At 41.8% G+C, this 13972-nt stretch overlaps 1 protein-coding gene across 3 annotated transcripts; it reads left to right on the top strand.

Moving 5' to 3' along the window:
- The first annotated feature begins 3964 nt into the window (after positions 1-3964).
- LOC139663507 (caspase-9-like) lies at positions 3965-12575 on the top strand. Of its 3 annotated transcripts, none has more exons than XM_071542195.1 (10): positions 3965-4054; positions 6275-6333; positions 7427-7712; positions 9154-9212; positions 9379-9552; positions 9680-9769; positions 9959-10106; positions 10270-10458; positions 10628-10737; positions 11564-12575. In XM_071542195.1, the coding sequence occupies exons 3-10, from the start codon at positions 7436-7438 to the stop codon at positions 11693-11695; spliced, it is 1179 nt and encodes a 392-aa protein (XP_071398296.1). In that variant the 5' UTR covers positions 3965-4054; positions 6275-6333; positions 7427-7435; the 3' UTR covers positions 11696-12575. The 3 variants fall into 3 exon arrangements, with proteins under 3 accessions (XP_071398296.1, XP_071398298.1, XP_071398297.1); XM_071542197.1 differs by having other exon boundaries at positions 3981-4054; positions 6500-7712; XM_071542196.1 differs by lacking the exons at positions 3965-4054; positions 6275-6333 and having other exon boundaries at positions 6353-7712.
- Positions 12576-13972: the final 1397 nt, after the last annotated feature.

Genomic DNA, 13972 nt, shown 5'->3' with positions numbered 1-13972 from the left:
TTTGGATAAAAGTCTCTGGGACTCGGTCAGTCCTCCTCCAGACAGGAAGGTCCTGCTGTGAGTAAAGCTGATCTTCTGTCTTGTTTTATCAGCGAGAACAAGAGATTTCCATCAGAAGACTTCAACTCACAACGTCTTCCTAACTTTCCACTCCACACGGCGGGTCAGGTTCTGTCTCACAGCATCTGACAGCTTCCAGAAGGTTTTAACAGCCGGGGAAGCCATTTTTAGATCTAGAGCTGGAGGACGACTAAACCCGGGAAACTCAAACGTTTCAGGGTCACCAGATACATTTTCCGGTTCCGCTTCATTGATGACAACTTGAAGTATATATAAAACAAAGCTGATAACTTGATTTTCAGTTTTTGGTACATTTTAAACGATTTAAAAATGACGGGCGCTCTCAGGCGCTTTGGGGTGTAGAGCAGGTTCCCCATTAGTTTTCCCCAAGGGCCAAATTATGTCAAGCATGCCAAGCCAAGGGCCAAAACATCCAGATTTATTTTTTACATTGCGCCAATAAAAGATATTTTATGTGAAGATGTTGTTGTTGCTGCAATTACCATCATTATTATTATTATTATTATTATTATTATTATTATTATTATTATTATTATTATTATTATTATTGGTAGTAGTAGTAGTAGTAGTAGTGGTAGTAGTAGTAGTAGTGCTGGTGGTGGTACAGTAGTAGTAATAATTTAGGCCTGGGATTCTCAAAGCCTGTTGAGGGTCGCACAAGAAAATAAAATGTCCAAAACCAACCATTTAATTATTTTACTTTTTACTTCACAGTTCCTCAGTATTGAACAGTAATTTCTTACACAAGAGATGAACTTTAGCCAGATTTCATCAAAATTATTGATCAAGTGTACGGTGTGGGATGAGGTCAAAATAAAGTAGAGCAGCGCGCACTTTGTTACCTACTCCAAGGAGGTTATGTTTTCAGTGCCGTTTGTTTGTCTGTTTGTTTGTCTGTTTGTTTGTCTGTTTGTTTGTCTATGTGTTTGTTGGCCTCGGCGGAGGTCTGCGCTCTCCAAGAGCCTTCTAGTGTCACATGGTGCTCACCTTATTTCACATGTTATGACAGCTGCGTTCACAACGTGAATTTTCCCTTCATCATTTGGAAAACAGAAAATTAAGTAGTAAAACAAAACTGAAAAAAGCCCATTTTGGTACCGTAGCCGCCGTGCGTCTTTCAGTACCAGAGAGAGAGAGAGAGAGAGAGAGAGAGAGAGAGCAGAGGGAGGGGGGCTGTGTGCATGGCTGTACCCACCATTTAGGTCACCGAGGTCTGGACCTCGGTATTTTTTCCGAGGTGTATCTAATAATTAAAAAAAAGTTGTGACATAATTGCCTAACTTTGGTGCAGAAAGATATTATACAACGCCAAGATGACGACTTGCTTATCTGATCACCATCATTGCTTGTTTGTGTGTGGGTGGTGAAGTGGAAGATCTTGTCGTTCCTATAAAATCTTTGCGGTGGTTCTTGGGTCTGTCAACAACTTGAGGAAACCCGACAGGCAGCTGAACCCATGCGAGGTGTGATACAGGTAACTGGAGAAGTTTACTAGTGGACTGCTTATAGTTCAGAGTCATTCATCCCCAGCCAGACATCATCTGAGGAAAAGCTCCTGTGTGGTCGCTCCGTTAAACAGCGGCCATCCATCATGATGCCGGCCAGTTAGTTTCACTTGAGTGAATTAATTAACTTAGCTGGCTAGCTAAGTGAAATGAAAAGACTCTGTCAATCAAAGCTCAGCTTTGGGAAGGGAAGAGAGACGGGACAAGATGAGGAGACTGAGAGAAAAAGAAAGAGAGAAGGTGATGGAGATGGAGAGCAGGTACTGCCCACTGTGCCCAGGACAGGATCAGCATCATGTTCCTGAGCTGTTCAACACAAACACAAACTGACCTGATCCAACTCAAACAATGTCATTACCACAGATAAGTTCTTTGGTAATTACAGTGGAACCTATAGGCTCAATTTAACAACAACACAAACACCTAGCATAATTATAGTGTGATAATATAGTATTATTGTGTAAATATATTATTGTATAACACACATTTTGCTTATGCTAGATAACCTTTGAAACATTACTGACTTATTTAAGGCCATTCATGTTGGGAATATATGAAGGTGTATTGTCAACAGTCAACATTCATGTAGGCTAACTCAAGTCATTTCAGTGAGTCGACATGGACTTGGTTGAACCCTGACAAGTTATCAAAATTTGTGCTCTCCAAACATCTTAAAATGCACATATGTAGATCAGGAAAACAACATTTTTTGGGGGGGGACATGCCCCCGAGCCCCGCTAGCAAGCTCAGGTTTTGGACCTGGGTATTTCTAAAACCCTGCGTACGGCCATGGCTGTGTGCCCATCCTGCAGTGACTCAGAGCTTCAGGAGAAAGCGAGGAGCATAAAACATTTTGCTTTTTTCCACGCATGAAAAAAAACAACAACCGAGCCCAAATTATTTATTTAAAAACCGAGCCCGACCAGGCCAATACCCGACACACGGTCTCGGGTCCTGTCGGGTTCGGGTCGGGTCGCAGACCTTTAGTTCAAGTGCCGACGGGTCGGCGCGGGCCAGACATTTGGCTCTCACGGGCCAGACCTGGCCCGCGGGCCGCCTATTGGGGACCAGTGGTCTAGAGGGTTAATGAAGACTTTAAAGTTCAGACTAGATGAAACGCTGCAGAGAAAAGCTGCAGCGGTGTAAACTCCTGTCTCAGCTGGAATCAAGCCGGCTGATGGCCTTGCTGTGACTCAGCTTGTCAGGGGGGCAGGTGTCTGCTTTTAGAATATTGTTTTAGAAAATTATTTATTTATGTTTATTATGATTGTATAGTTTGTGTTAATATGCTTTGGCAACGTTGTATTGTATGCAGTCATGCCAATAAAGCCACTTGAATTGAATAGTGTTATAGTGTGTGTCTGGATGCTAGACGCTAAGTTGCTTTCACGGGACGTCCGACAGCGGAATATCCCTCTTGTAAATGTGTAACCATGGTGATAACACGGCGTTATCCTCGGGAGAAACGAACGCTTTCAAGAGGAAGAAACTCTTAATTTCCTCCACGGGGAATACCAAGGAAGAGAGCGTCCATTTTCCTGAGCTGACACAGTAAACACCATGTTGGTGAAAGTTTACAGATGATACTCTGACGTCCCGTTCCAGTGAAGGCAGCATGAAGCTGCTACAGGAAGCTGACAGGAACAGGAAGTAAAGAGTTTGGAGACGACACACCGTCTCCTCTCGTCTCATTGGTGGAAACAGGTTTCAGAGTGTTGCAGACTACAGTCTTTTGCAAGTAGTTCTAAGTTTCAACTCGTCTCGTCGTGAATCAATTCAATTCAATTCAATTCAGTTCTATTCTATTCAATTCAATTCAATTCAATTTGCTTTATTGGCATGAATGTCATAACAACAAAATTGCCAAAGCGTTTCAGAACAACCAACAAAAGGATCTAACAACAAAGTAAACAGTGGATACATTACTGAAACATTACAGTAAAATAAATAAAATAAGAATTGTACTCGTATCATAATACTACAAATTATGACACTATTATTAGTACAGTGTTAGAATAATATAATATAACAATAACAGTATTAAAATACTAATTATAATAATTATAACAATAAGTAAACAAACAGTAGTGAGTACTATAGGTCAAGATGATCATCGTGGGCCTTCAGTGTGAATCTGTGGTGTAAACTCGCCTGAAACAAACGCCCCAAGAACACCTCAACACCCCCCCGACCTTCTCTGAACGCCCCCTGGGGGGCGGTGCCACCCCCGGTGAGAAGCTTTAGATTTAATACAGGAACAGAGACAGAGATATTTCCTGCCCCCTCTCCCACCCCCTCCTTCCTGTCTCTGCCCGCCCTCTCTCTCTCTCTTCCTCTCTCTCTCCCTCCCTCTCTCTCTCTCTCTCTCTCTTCCTGTCTCTGCCCGCCCTCTCGCTCTCTCTCTCTCTCTCTCTCTTAGTTTCACCTTAACTTCTCGTCGTGTCACAGATAATTTTCTCCACCTAAAGGTATTGTAAACATCAGTTTCCATGACAGTTTCAGTGTATTTTCCTTTCCTGACTCTATCAGCAGATCTTTTATGTGACTGTTCCCGCCTGCCGTTAGCTTATTTAGACTAGAACAAGAGGAAATCTACAACTCAGCCGTTAAAGGTTTGTCTGTGTGAAAAACAGATGTGTAGCTTCAAAACAACTCAACGCTCTTCTAACGGTTTTCCAACATGTTAGTGTTAGTGTGTTCGTGTTCAAATCTAAATCTACTAAAAGTAGAAGTAGTTAGTAATTAGTTGTGTTGCTTTCTGCCTGCAGGTTTGAGGGAAAAACCTTCAGTTCCCTTTGACTCTCACATCAGGTTAGACCAACTGATGTTTCTAGACTTTGACCCTGAAGTTATGAGGAAGTGACAGCAGCCTCAGATCAAATGAACACAGACACCCAGAACTGACGAAGGAATCTCTATAATCAGGGGTGTCTCCAATCTTGGAAAAAAAAGAGTGTGAATCTCTGAAATGTGTTTCAAACCACTTATCTCATCGGTGTGTCCATGCTCCATATCAGGTTTGAAAACTCTGTGACCTGAGTGCCTCAAAGCACCATTTTCAGATTTCAAAACAGTCACCAGAGGGTGTTTTGTAACACTGTATGTTGTCTTGAAACGCCAGGACGCCATTTATTGAAACACTGAGGAAAAAACTAGTAAGAGCAGCTCCTGACCACAGCTAGGCCTGCTGACTGTTCAGAAGTGAAACAACGATTGTGTCTCATAAGGAGAAGCTTCTCTAACCTGTTGTCAGACAGTCTGTTCCTTCTGGAGGTGAGCAGCAAACTTCCTGAACCGAACAGCCGCTCCACAGGCGCTAGATGGGGGCGGGGTAAATGTTTTTATGTTTGAGAACCGGTTGAGGGTCTCAACCCCAAATCCTCCTGACCTCAAATAATCCATCACTTCTTAGTAGCTGTCCAGCACCGTGTCCTGCTCTGAAATCCAGCTGCTGTTGTTTAGTCTGAGTGTGTTTGTCGTTGGCAGTGGATCCTCCTTGTCGGCTTGTTTTTCCCAGAGTTTCTCACGGCGGTGTTGTCGTATTAGATGATGATAAGTTGGATGTTGTGTTTTTTGCTGTGGAAAGCGGTTTGCTGCCACACAAAGTTTACAGGATGATAATGTGCTTTGTGTCCTTGACTGAGATAAATTCAAAGTAACGGGAAAACTTCCAGCTGCTGAAGGTCTGCGTCTCTCCCTCACACTTGCTGTTTTAGCTAGCAGCCGACGTAAACCGGCTCGCACATGACCTTAAGATACATATGAGGAGAAAAAGGGGAGGAAAAAAAAACCTTTGAAAAGGTTGACAGGGGTTCAGGCTTAAGTAACGCAGTAACGGAGCGTTACTGGGATTAGTAACTGTAATGTAAGTACTGAATTTGAAATTGTAATCCCTTACACTACTCGTTACCGAAAAAAAGTAATCACATTACCGCCCAACACTGCCTATAATGGTGGCAGCACAGTTGCCACCACTTTTTGGGTTTCAAAACACTTTCTTCTAACAGTGTAGAGGATTAGAGAAAAATAAGCTTTTTATGGAAAATTAATGGGATTTAACTCAGGAAACATGCGAGTGTGTGTGTGTGTGTGTGGTGTCATGAACCAAAAACAAATCAATCCATTTCTCCACGTTTCATTTTCCAGCATCTCTCTGAGCCTTACTAAGAACAGGCCGTTTCTGTCTCCGTGTCTTTAAGGCTCATTAATATTAACGACCCCTCTGTTCCTATTGGCTTGATAGTGAAGTTATGAGGAAGTGACAGCAGCCTCAGATCAAATGAACACAGACACCCAGAACTGACGAAGGAATCTCTATAATCAGGGGTGTCTCCAATCTTGGAAAAAAAGAGTGTGAATCTCTGAAATGTGTTTCAAACCACTTATCTCATCGGTGTGTCCATGCTCCATATCAGGTTTGAAAACTCAGATGAAGCAGGTGAGACAGAGTCCACAAGTGGAGACAGACAGAAATATGTGGCATAGATACAGCCATAGGATAAGAAAGAGAGAAAGAGGAGAGTGATAGACCAATCACAGACAGCCAACAGAAATGGTGAGCTGTACCCACACTAAACTGCACCAGTGTTTTTTACTGACAAGCCACAGTTTGCACTCTCAGCAATCACATGCATTTTCTCCAGAAAATGCACCTTTCTAGTTAACATGTAATAATGTGTTTCTCACAGCACCTGAGAAGGAGTGCACAAGACCAGGGGCACCAGGGACAAGAGGAGACAATATTCAGGTAAACACCATCTTACCACCAAGAGAAAGACATAAGTTATGAGTAATGAGGTGTTAGATCTGCACTACAAAGTGGATATGTCCCAATTCTGGTTTGTTTAATCTTAAATCACAAAATTACATTGTGTCTCTTTTTATGCCTCTGTTTTTGTTTGTGTGCACTTCAGAGCTATAAAATGGAAGCCAGTCCCTGTGGACACTGCCTCATCATAAACAACATGGAGTTTGGCGACTGTTGATATAACTCTGTCTGACTCAAATAATAAGAACTCTGTCATTCAGATCTTAGCAATGTGTGTGTGGGCTGACGGGCCATGCAGGCCGGCAGCCGTCCTGGAAAAAGCGGCTGTTCTGGACTTCTCCAGAACCTCCAGATGGCCGATCATGGACCAGACACGATTAGTTTATGGCCGTGATTCCACCTGTCTTTGCTTACACTGCTTTTTCCTTTTTGCTTTTGGTTTGTCAGTACAGAAAAGGAGTGAGTATAGAGCGGTCTGGTTTTGAGTCCTAAAACCAGGAAGTGAGTCAGCATGTTTGAGCCATGGTTCCCTCGGCTATACTGTAGGATTTCAATGGGGTTTTGGTTAAAAGCCTGAAAATAAGGTCTGTGGTTAAGACAAGCTTAAGAAAGTTTTCATGTTTTTTTTGTGAGAAAAATAAAACCATTAAACATCCTTTTTGTGAATTGTGTAGGTTTTATGCGCCCTAATAAAGTAAGTAGCTAACAAATGGCTAACTTGACAAAAAATTAACTACAGTGTTTTGTTGCGTAGTAACACATCATCACATCTGAAAGTTTGGGTTGGTTGTGAAGCAGCGATCTCCAAATTTACCTCTTGGCACCACAGACTTTCCACATGTACTCCGTACTCTGACCTAGCTGAAGAAATGCATATGTATACGGGTACTGTGTGTTTGTAATGAAGGGGTAGATAAGGTCAGACAATAGAACAAATATTACTAATTACATTACTGATTACCTGTGTGACCTGGCTGATAAAGTGATCTTGCAAAGAGATGAAACTTGGTCATTCCTGTGGGAAAATTGTATAATTGTTCTTGGAGTTGAATATTTCCTGTGATTTTATCAGGAAGCAACGATGGCGACGGATAAAGAGAAGCTCTTGGAAACGCTGGATGATTTGGGACACGATGAGTTCATGTGCTTCAAGTGGTTCCTGCATCAGGATGACATCCTGGGAAGTTTCCCAGCCATCAGAAAGAGCCGACTGGAGAAGGCAGACAGGCTGGACACAGTGGATCAGATGGTGCAGACCTACAGTGGAAACACTCTGGAGGTGACCAAGAAGGTTTTAATGAAGATCCTCAGGAATGACCTAGTGCAGAGTTTGTCAAACAGCAGCTCAGAAACCAAAGGTAAGTCATGGGAGGATTTAAAAAAAAAAAAAGGGACATTTGAAAAAATGATACAACTTGGATCAACTTGTTACTTACTTGTTGTACTATTATAAAATTTTAGTACATTTCTAACATTATTACTTGTCGCTTTCTTACGTTCTGTTTTTTTCTACTGAATATCCCACTGAGCAAAAGACGTGATTTCAACGTCTCCTCTATGCTTTAGCTCTCATATAGCCCAGGATCATTACGGCTATGTATAGACCTATTTTAGACCAAGCAGTAAATACATTATTACAATGAATAAACATCTGTAAATACCCAAAATATGCACCAGAGAAGTCCTGTAGACTAGCCTACAAGATAATTATCTGAGCACAAGAAGTAATTTCTACATTGCGTCTATGCGTAGCTCTCATATAGTCCAGGATAATATTGTCTATGTATAGACATCTAATAAACTTTCACTTTTCAACCCCATTTAAACTTAATTTAGCCTAGACGGCTATGGCCATTTAGACGTGTTTTAAACATCTAATCAGCGTAAAATTGCTCAGTGGGATATATCTACTCTTCATATTCTTCATACCTACTATTCATACTCCTTGTACCTTTCAGCTTTTACAAAATAGCCTTCCTACACACTATCTTGTATAGTTTGTTTGCCTTCCTGCTCTTATAGTATTCAAACTCTTTCTACCTTCCAGCTGTTACACATAAGCCTTCCTACATATTTTCTTACTTTTGTACTTGTTACTATTATTACATTTTAGTACATTTCTAACATTATTACTGATCACTTTGACACTCATTACAGCTCCTTCACAGAAGTGTTTTAAACTGACACATTTCTCACAGTTTTAACATTACATACACATATTATACTTTGCTTCAGCCGTTTCAGTTTGAACAGACGATCCACAGTCATGTTCAAAAACACACACACACACACACACAGCTACTGGTGCGTATACAGTACCAGTATGTGTACCAGTATGTGCAATTACCAGTACTTGTATAGTCTGCCACACACACTACACACCGGTACACATCCACCCGCACACACACACACACACACACACACACACAAACACACACAGCCACTGGTACATATATAGGACCAGTATCAGCACCAGTATGTAGATGCAGTCAGTTGATGTTACATGTCCCTGTTTTACCAGGAGAGTGAGAGAGCAACTGAAGAACAGGGAGAGAGTGAAGCAGGTGAGACAGAGTCCACAAGTGGAGACAGACAGAAATATGTGACATAGATACAGCCATGGGATAAGAAAGAGAGAAAGAGGAGAGTGATAGACCAATCACAGACAGCCAACAGAAAGGGTGAGCTGTACCCACACTAAACTGCACCGGTGCCACAGTTTGCACTCTCAGCAATCACATGCACTTTCTCCAGAAAATGCACCTTTCTAGTTAACATGTAATAATGTGTTTCTCACAGCACCTGAGAAGGAGTGCACAAGACCAGGGGCACCAGGGACAAGAGGAGACAATATTCAGGTAAACACCATCTTACCACCAAGAGACAGACATAAGTTATGAGTAATGAGGTGTTAGATCTGCACTACAAAGTGGATATGTCCCAATTCTGGTTTGTTTAATCTTAAATCACAAAATTACATTGTGTCTCTTTTTATGCCTCTGTTTTTGTTTGTGTGCACTTCAGAGCTATAAAATGGAAGCCAGTCCCTGTGGACACTGCCTCATCATAAACAACATGGAGTTTGAACCCCGTAATCTGAAAAAACGCACAGGGTCCGACATAGACTGTGACAAGCTGAAGAAAAGATTCAAGGCACTCAACTTTATTGTTGAAGTGAAGCCAAACCTGAAATACAAAGTGAGGATAATTTCTTCTCTTTCTCCCTAGAAAACGCCCCCCCCCCCCCCAACATATTAACTAGTTAACGTCGATCTAAAGCTTTGATCTCATGTTTGTAAAGCTAATGATTATCTCCACATTTCAGCGAATGAAAGAGGAGCTGTCAGCTTTATCCAAGAAGGACCATTCCCAATATGACTGCTGTGTGGTTATCATTATGTCCCATGGGACTGAGGTAAGACGTGTGCTGTATCTTCTCTCAGACAAATCCACATTAATTAGAATAAATACAGCAATACACAACAAAAGTTAATATGTCATTAGTGGAGACATCCCATCTCTAGAAGCATGTATAGCTTTCTATTACACTGTCTGTCTATCCAGACTTCTTCATAGACCTTACGTATGCTCACCATGTTTTTAGGCACGCCAAAATAGCTTCCCAGGCGCCGTGCACGGTGTGGACGGAGGTCTTGTCCCAGTCGAGCTCATCATAAACTGCCTCAACGGCAAGCACTGTCCATCCTTACAGGGAAAACCCAAACTTTTCTTCATCCAGGCCTGTGGAGGAGGTAGCTAACATCGAACATACAGTCTAATAACACCATGTAACACACATAAAGTCAACATCTGATGTGTGATCCTGCTTCCCCACGTTTAAGGGTTACAAATGCATTGCCTTAGAGTGGTGTCATAGGGAAACTGTTGTTTTGAACGTTGTTTTTGCCCTTTAAGGGAAAAAAGATAGAGGCGTTGAAGTGTCCCCCAATGAGGCCCAGCCATCCATTGGTGGAGGCGATGACCAGACAGATGCCATCCCCATGTCATCCAGCAGTGACTCTCTGAGCATGCCCGATGAGACGGCTGCCAGAGCCACGCTGCCCACACCTAGTGACATTCTGGTGTCCTACTCCACTTTTCCCGGTGCGTTTATGTGTGTGTGTGTGTGTGTGTGTGTGTGTGCATCGCATACATGCATCTGTGTCAATTTTGGTTGATATCACAATCTTTCAGATGCAAGTCAGAGCTATAGATAGATTTGACTTGCTAAGTATGTCTTCCTCATGCCCGTTTGACCATGTGACACCTACAGGCTACGTGTCCTGGAGACACCCCCAGACGGGCTCCTGGTATGTCGAGGCACTGGACCGCATCCTTGAGGAAAATGCTGCTACTGCTGACTTGGTCACAATGTTGATGATGGTGAGGTTCTTTCTTTCTACAGGCAGCATGCTGTATGTTAAGGTTTTGTTGTTTTAAGGTAATGATGTTCACCGCTTCTCTAATGCCGCTTTTCCACTGCATAGTACCGGCTCAACTCGCCTCGACTCGACTCTACTCTCTTTTGGTAGCACCACTTTGGTTTTCCACTGCACATAGTAATCCCTCAATGTGCCCCACCCCCCAAACCGGTCGTCATAGCGACGCTGCATGAAACGCGACACACAGCTGCTATGGAGGATATGGAAGCGATGGTGTTCTTGATTCTCGGTGTGTGGCTGTTAGTCACAGCAAGGAAACAGATTTTTATTTCAGAAGAGGCTGAAGGCAGCGAGACAGCAGACTGCTCTCTGGCTGCTCAAGGCCACGCAAGAGGGTAAGCTAACCTGGTAGCTAACGTTAGCATACACGTCCCGTGTCGCCATGACGATCTGACCAATCAGTGGTCTGCAGTGTTTTCACGTCACCTTTTGGTCTCGCCTCAGCTCGCCTCAGCTCGCTTGGAACCTCGATGAAGGTGCTACGAAAAAAAGTACCAGGTACTACGTAATATGGTACCTGGTACCTGGTACTTGGCCAGTGGAAAACCAAAAAAGGCGAGTAGAGTCGAGTCGAGTCGAGCCGGTACCATGCAGTGGAAAAGCGCCATAAATGTTAGTGATTTGGGCAAACGTTTGATGGCAGTATTTTTACATGCAAAACTCTGTTTTCTAGAAATTAGACGGGACCTTTAGTGTGAATCTCCTTTTTTTAATTCACTAATACCCTTTAGTTGTTGTGTCTGATTAATGATTGTGCTTGTTTTCAGCTTACCGGAGAAGTCTCAAAAAAAACTGCGGTCACTGACGAAGGCCGCTTCAAGCAGTTGCCTGGTTACTTTTGCTTTCTGGACAAACTTTTGTACTTTCAACCCCAACCACAGAGACAAAGTTCATCTTGACAATACTGAGTTTCACTTTCAGGGAGTGCTAGTCTATTTTACTGCCATAGGGACGTGACTGTAATTTCTTCAGATAAGGTCTAAGTATATTTGGATGCTATAAAAGGTGTTAAAAAAAAAATCAGTATGACATCACTATTAATAAAACCAGTATTCATGCCATGCCATGTCTCTTGTTATTTTACTCTTCTAAATATAAAACCTAATACCGCTATTATTTAATAAAACAAATATCAGTATGAACAACATCAGTATTTAAACCATATTCATGTCAGTGTTAATATCAGCACTTATTTCAGTATTAATATTATCATTATTAGTATCAGTATTAACATAATATCAGTGCTGCAGTTACTCTCTCTCACCACTGGAGGGCAGTGAGCACTCAGGATCATTTCTGTATGTTATCAGTTTCAATTTTTATATTAACACCAATATTACTGTTAACATTATTAATATCACTATTTAAACCACTACTATATGAAACCAAAAGCTGACTCCACTACTTATTATTCATCTTCTTCTAAAATTTGCTCTCACACATGCAGGCACACATGAAATGTTTTCTAAGTATATTTGGATGCTGTATGAATTTGCAAGACCTGAAACCACCAGGTCTTGCATTTTTATTGTTGTATTTTTTTTTATTTTTTTTTTACAGTTTTCAGCTTTTGTAAATTAACATGCTGTATGGATAGGTTTCAACATATTTTGGAAAGAGAATGTTTACCTGTGTAAATGTGGTCTAATTTAGAGTTTTTGATATTCTTTATGGTAACATATAAGAGCTGTAAGTCTACAAGAGTAGACAATCAATATTATGTCCAAGCTATACTGAGCAAAGCTTTTTTTACAAACTCAGATATTTCAAATCTCTTCAATAAACTGATATTGTTAAGTAAACATGATTTTGTGTCAGTGTTTGGTGGAGATGGGGGTCGTGGCAAAGAAAAGGTGAAATGAAAGTGAGTGGCTGAGATACATTTTCCATTGATTAGATGTGATTCGCATATGAGAGGCAAATGAAAGGAAAGAAAAAAACATATCTGTGTCCTCCTATCTCTTCCTCTTTAACTATATGTGTGTCAAACTCCAAGGGCTTTGACCCCCACTGAGAGCGGAAGCATTTCATAGTCTTTGGCTGATCTTTTGCTCATTGTTCCAGCTGTTTTCTACAGCTGGCTGGTCCACATTAAGTTGGCAACACACATTGTGCAGCAATTACTTTAATGTAATACACAGCCGGCCAATGCCCGGGCGAGTCATCCGATGTCTTCACCTCCACACCTCTGAATATAATAATGACCACAGGCTGTAAGCATAGCATTAAAGCAGGAAGTCAAGCATATTTGGCTCATGCTTGTAGACTTCTCCCAACCTTACTGGTGAGGACATGACCATGACGTTATGAAGGGCTGTCCCAGCCTGTTACACCCGTCTCCCAGTAGTGTCTTGAAGCTTCTGAATGGGTTCCAATAGCCTAATCTTAACTTCTGGACTTTGTTGTGTGATTTTCCACTGTATTAAACTCCCCACCACCGCATAGATATCAACCCACCTGCAGTGTTACAACATAAGCCTCTCCAAAAGCCTGGGAAAAATTATGTGCATAATTTACACTGTATTATGTATTGCTTATGTTGTGCCTAGCATTTACATAAATTCTGTTGGTATTATATGCACTTATGCCAATGTTGTTGTACCAGTGAACACTGAGTTATGTGAGACTAACAGCAGCTACAAGTTGAATACTAAGTCACACTACAGTAGAAGGGTGGCGTGGTTGTCCAATAGATGGGGTTTCAATGAGAGTAAGTACTATAAAGCTAAGCTCTGGTCCAACAGGACATAGGTGCTATGAGGCAGTGCTATGAGGCAATGCATAGAGTGCATAGAGGTAAACATTTTATTTATTTTGTTTTTGGTGTGGTTACACGGGCCATTAGGTGAGAAGGTATTCGCTAAAGAGCTGGGTCTTTAGCCTTTTCTTAAGGATTGAGAGGGACTCTGCGGATCGAATGGAGTTTGGTAACTCGATGCAAGCACAGTCAAAGAGCAGCCAGCCACATGAAGAATCACTCTGCTGACTTTTGTATCCAAGAACAGTCAAGGGAGTACAGGAACAAAGTCTGCAGTGGGGCCTATACTTTTGTGACTCAGCTTATGTGATACAGCAATGTTCAAGTATGGTGCTTGCTGAAGCCATTTTGCAGATTTGCCTTATTGATTCATAATTATGTTTAGATATCATGCATTTTCTGTTGTGAATTACGCTGA

This window comes from Centroberyx affinis, unplaced genomic scaffold (genome assembly GCF_046629955.1).
Source record: "Centroberyx affinis isolate AG114_WGS23_722 - 3 ecotype Tasmania unplaced genomic scaffold, CSIRO-AGI_Caff_v1 ptg004034l_1, whole genome shotgun sequence".
NCBI classification, from domain to species: Eukaryota; Metazoa; Chordata; class Actinopteri; order Beryciformes; family Berycidae; genus Centroberyx; species Centroberyx affinis.
Note: the sequence above shows the minus strand (reverse complement) of the source record. Positions and strands in the feature narration are given on the sequence as shown.

Bases quoted from the DNA above. Each gene is read 5' to 3' on its own strand.
- LOC139663507 (XM_071542195.1), top strand. From the start codon at position 7,436: ATGGCGACGGATAAAGAGAAGCTCTTGGAAACGCTGGATGATTTGGGA. The intron at 9,553-9,679 runs GTGAGGATAATT...TCCACATTTCAG, and splicing joins AGCCAAACCTGAAATACAAA to CGAATGAAAGAGGAGCTGTC. The intron at 9,770-9,958 runs GTAAGACGTGTG...CCATGTTTTTAG, and splicing joins TTATGTCCCATGGGACTGAG to GCACGCCAAAATAGCTTCCC.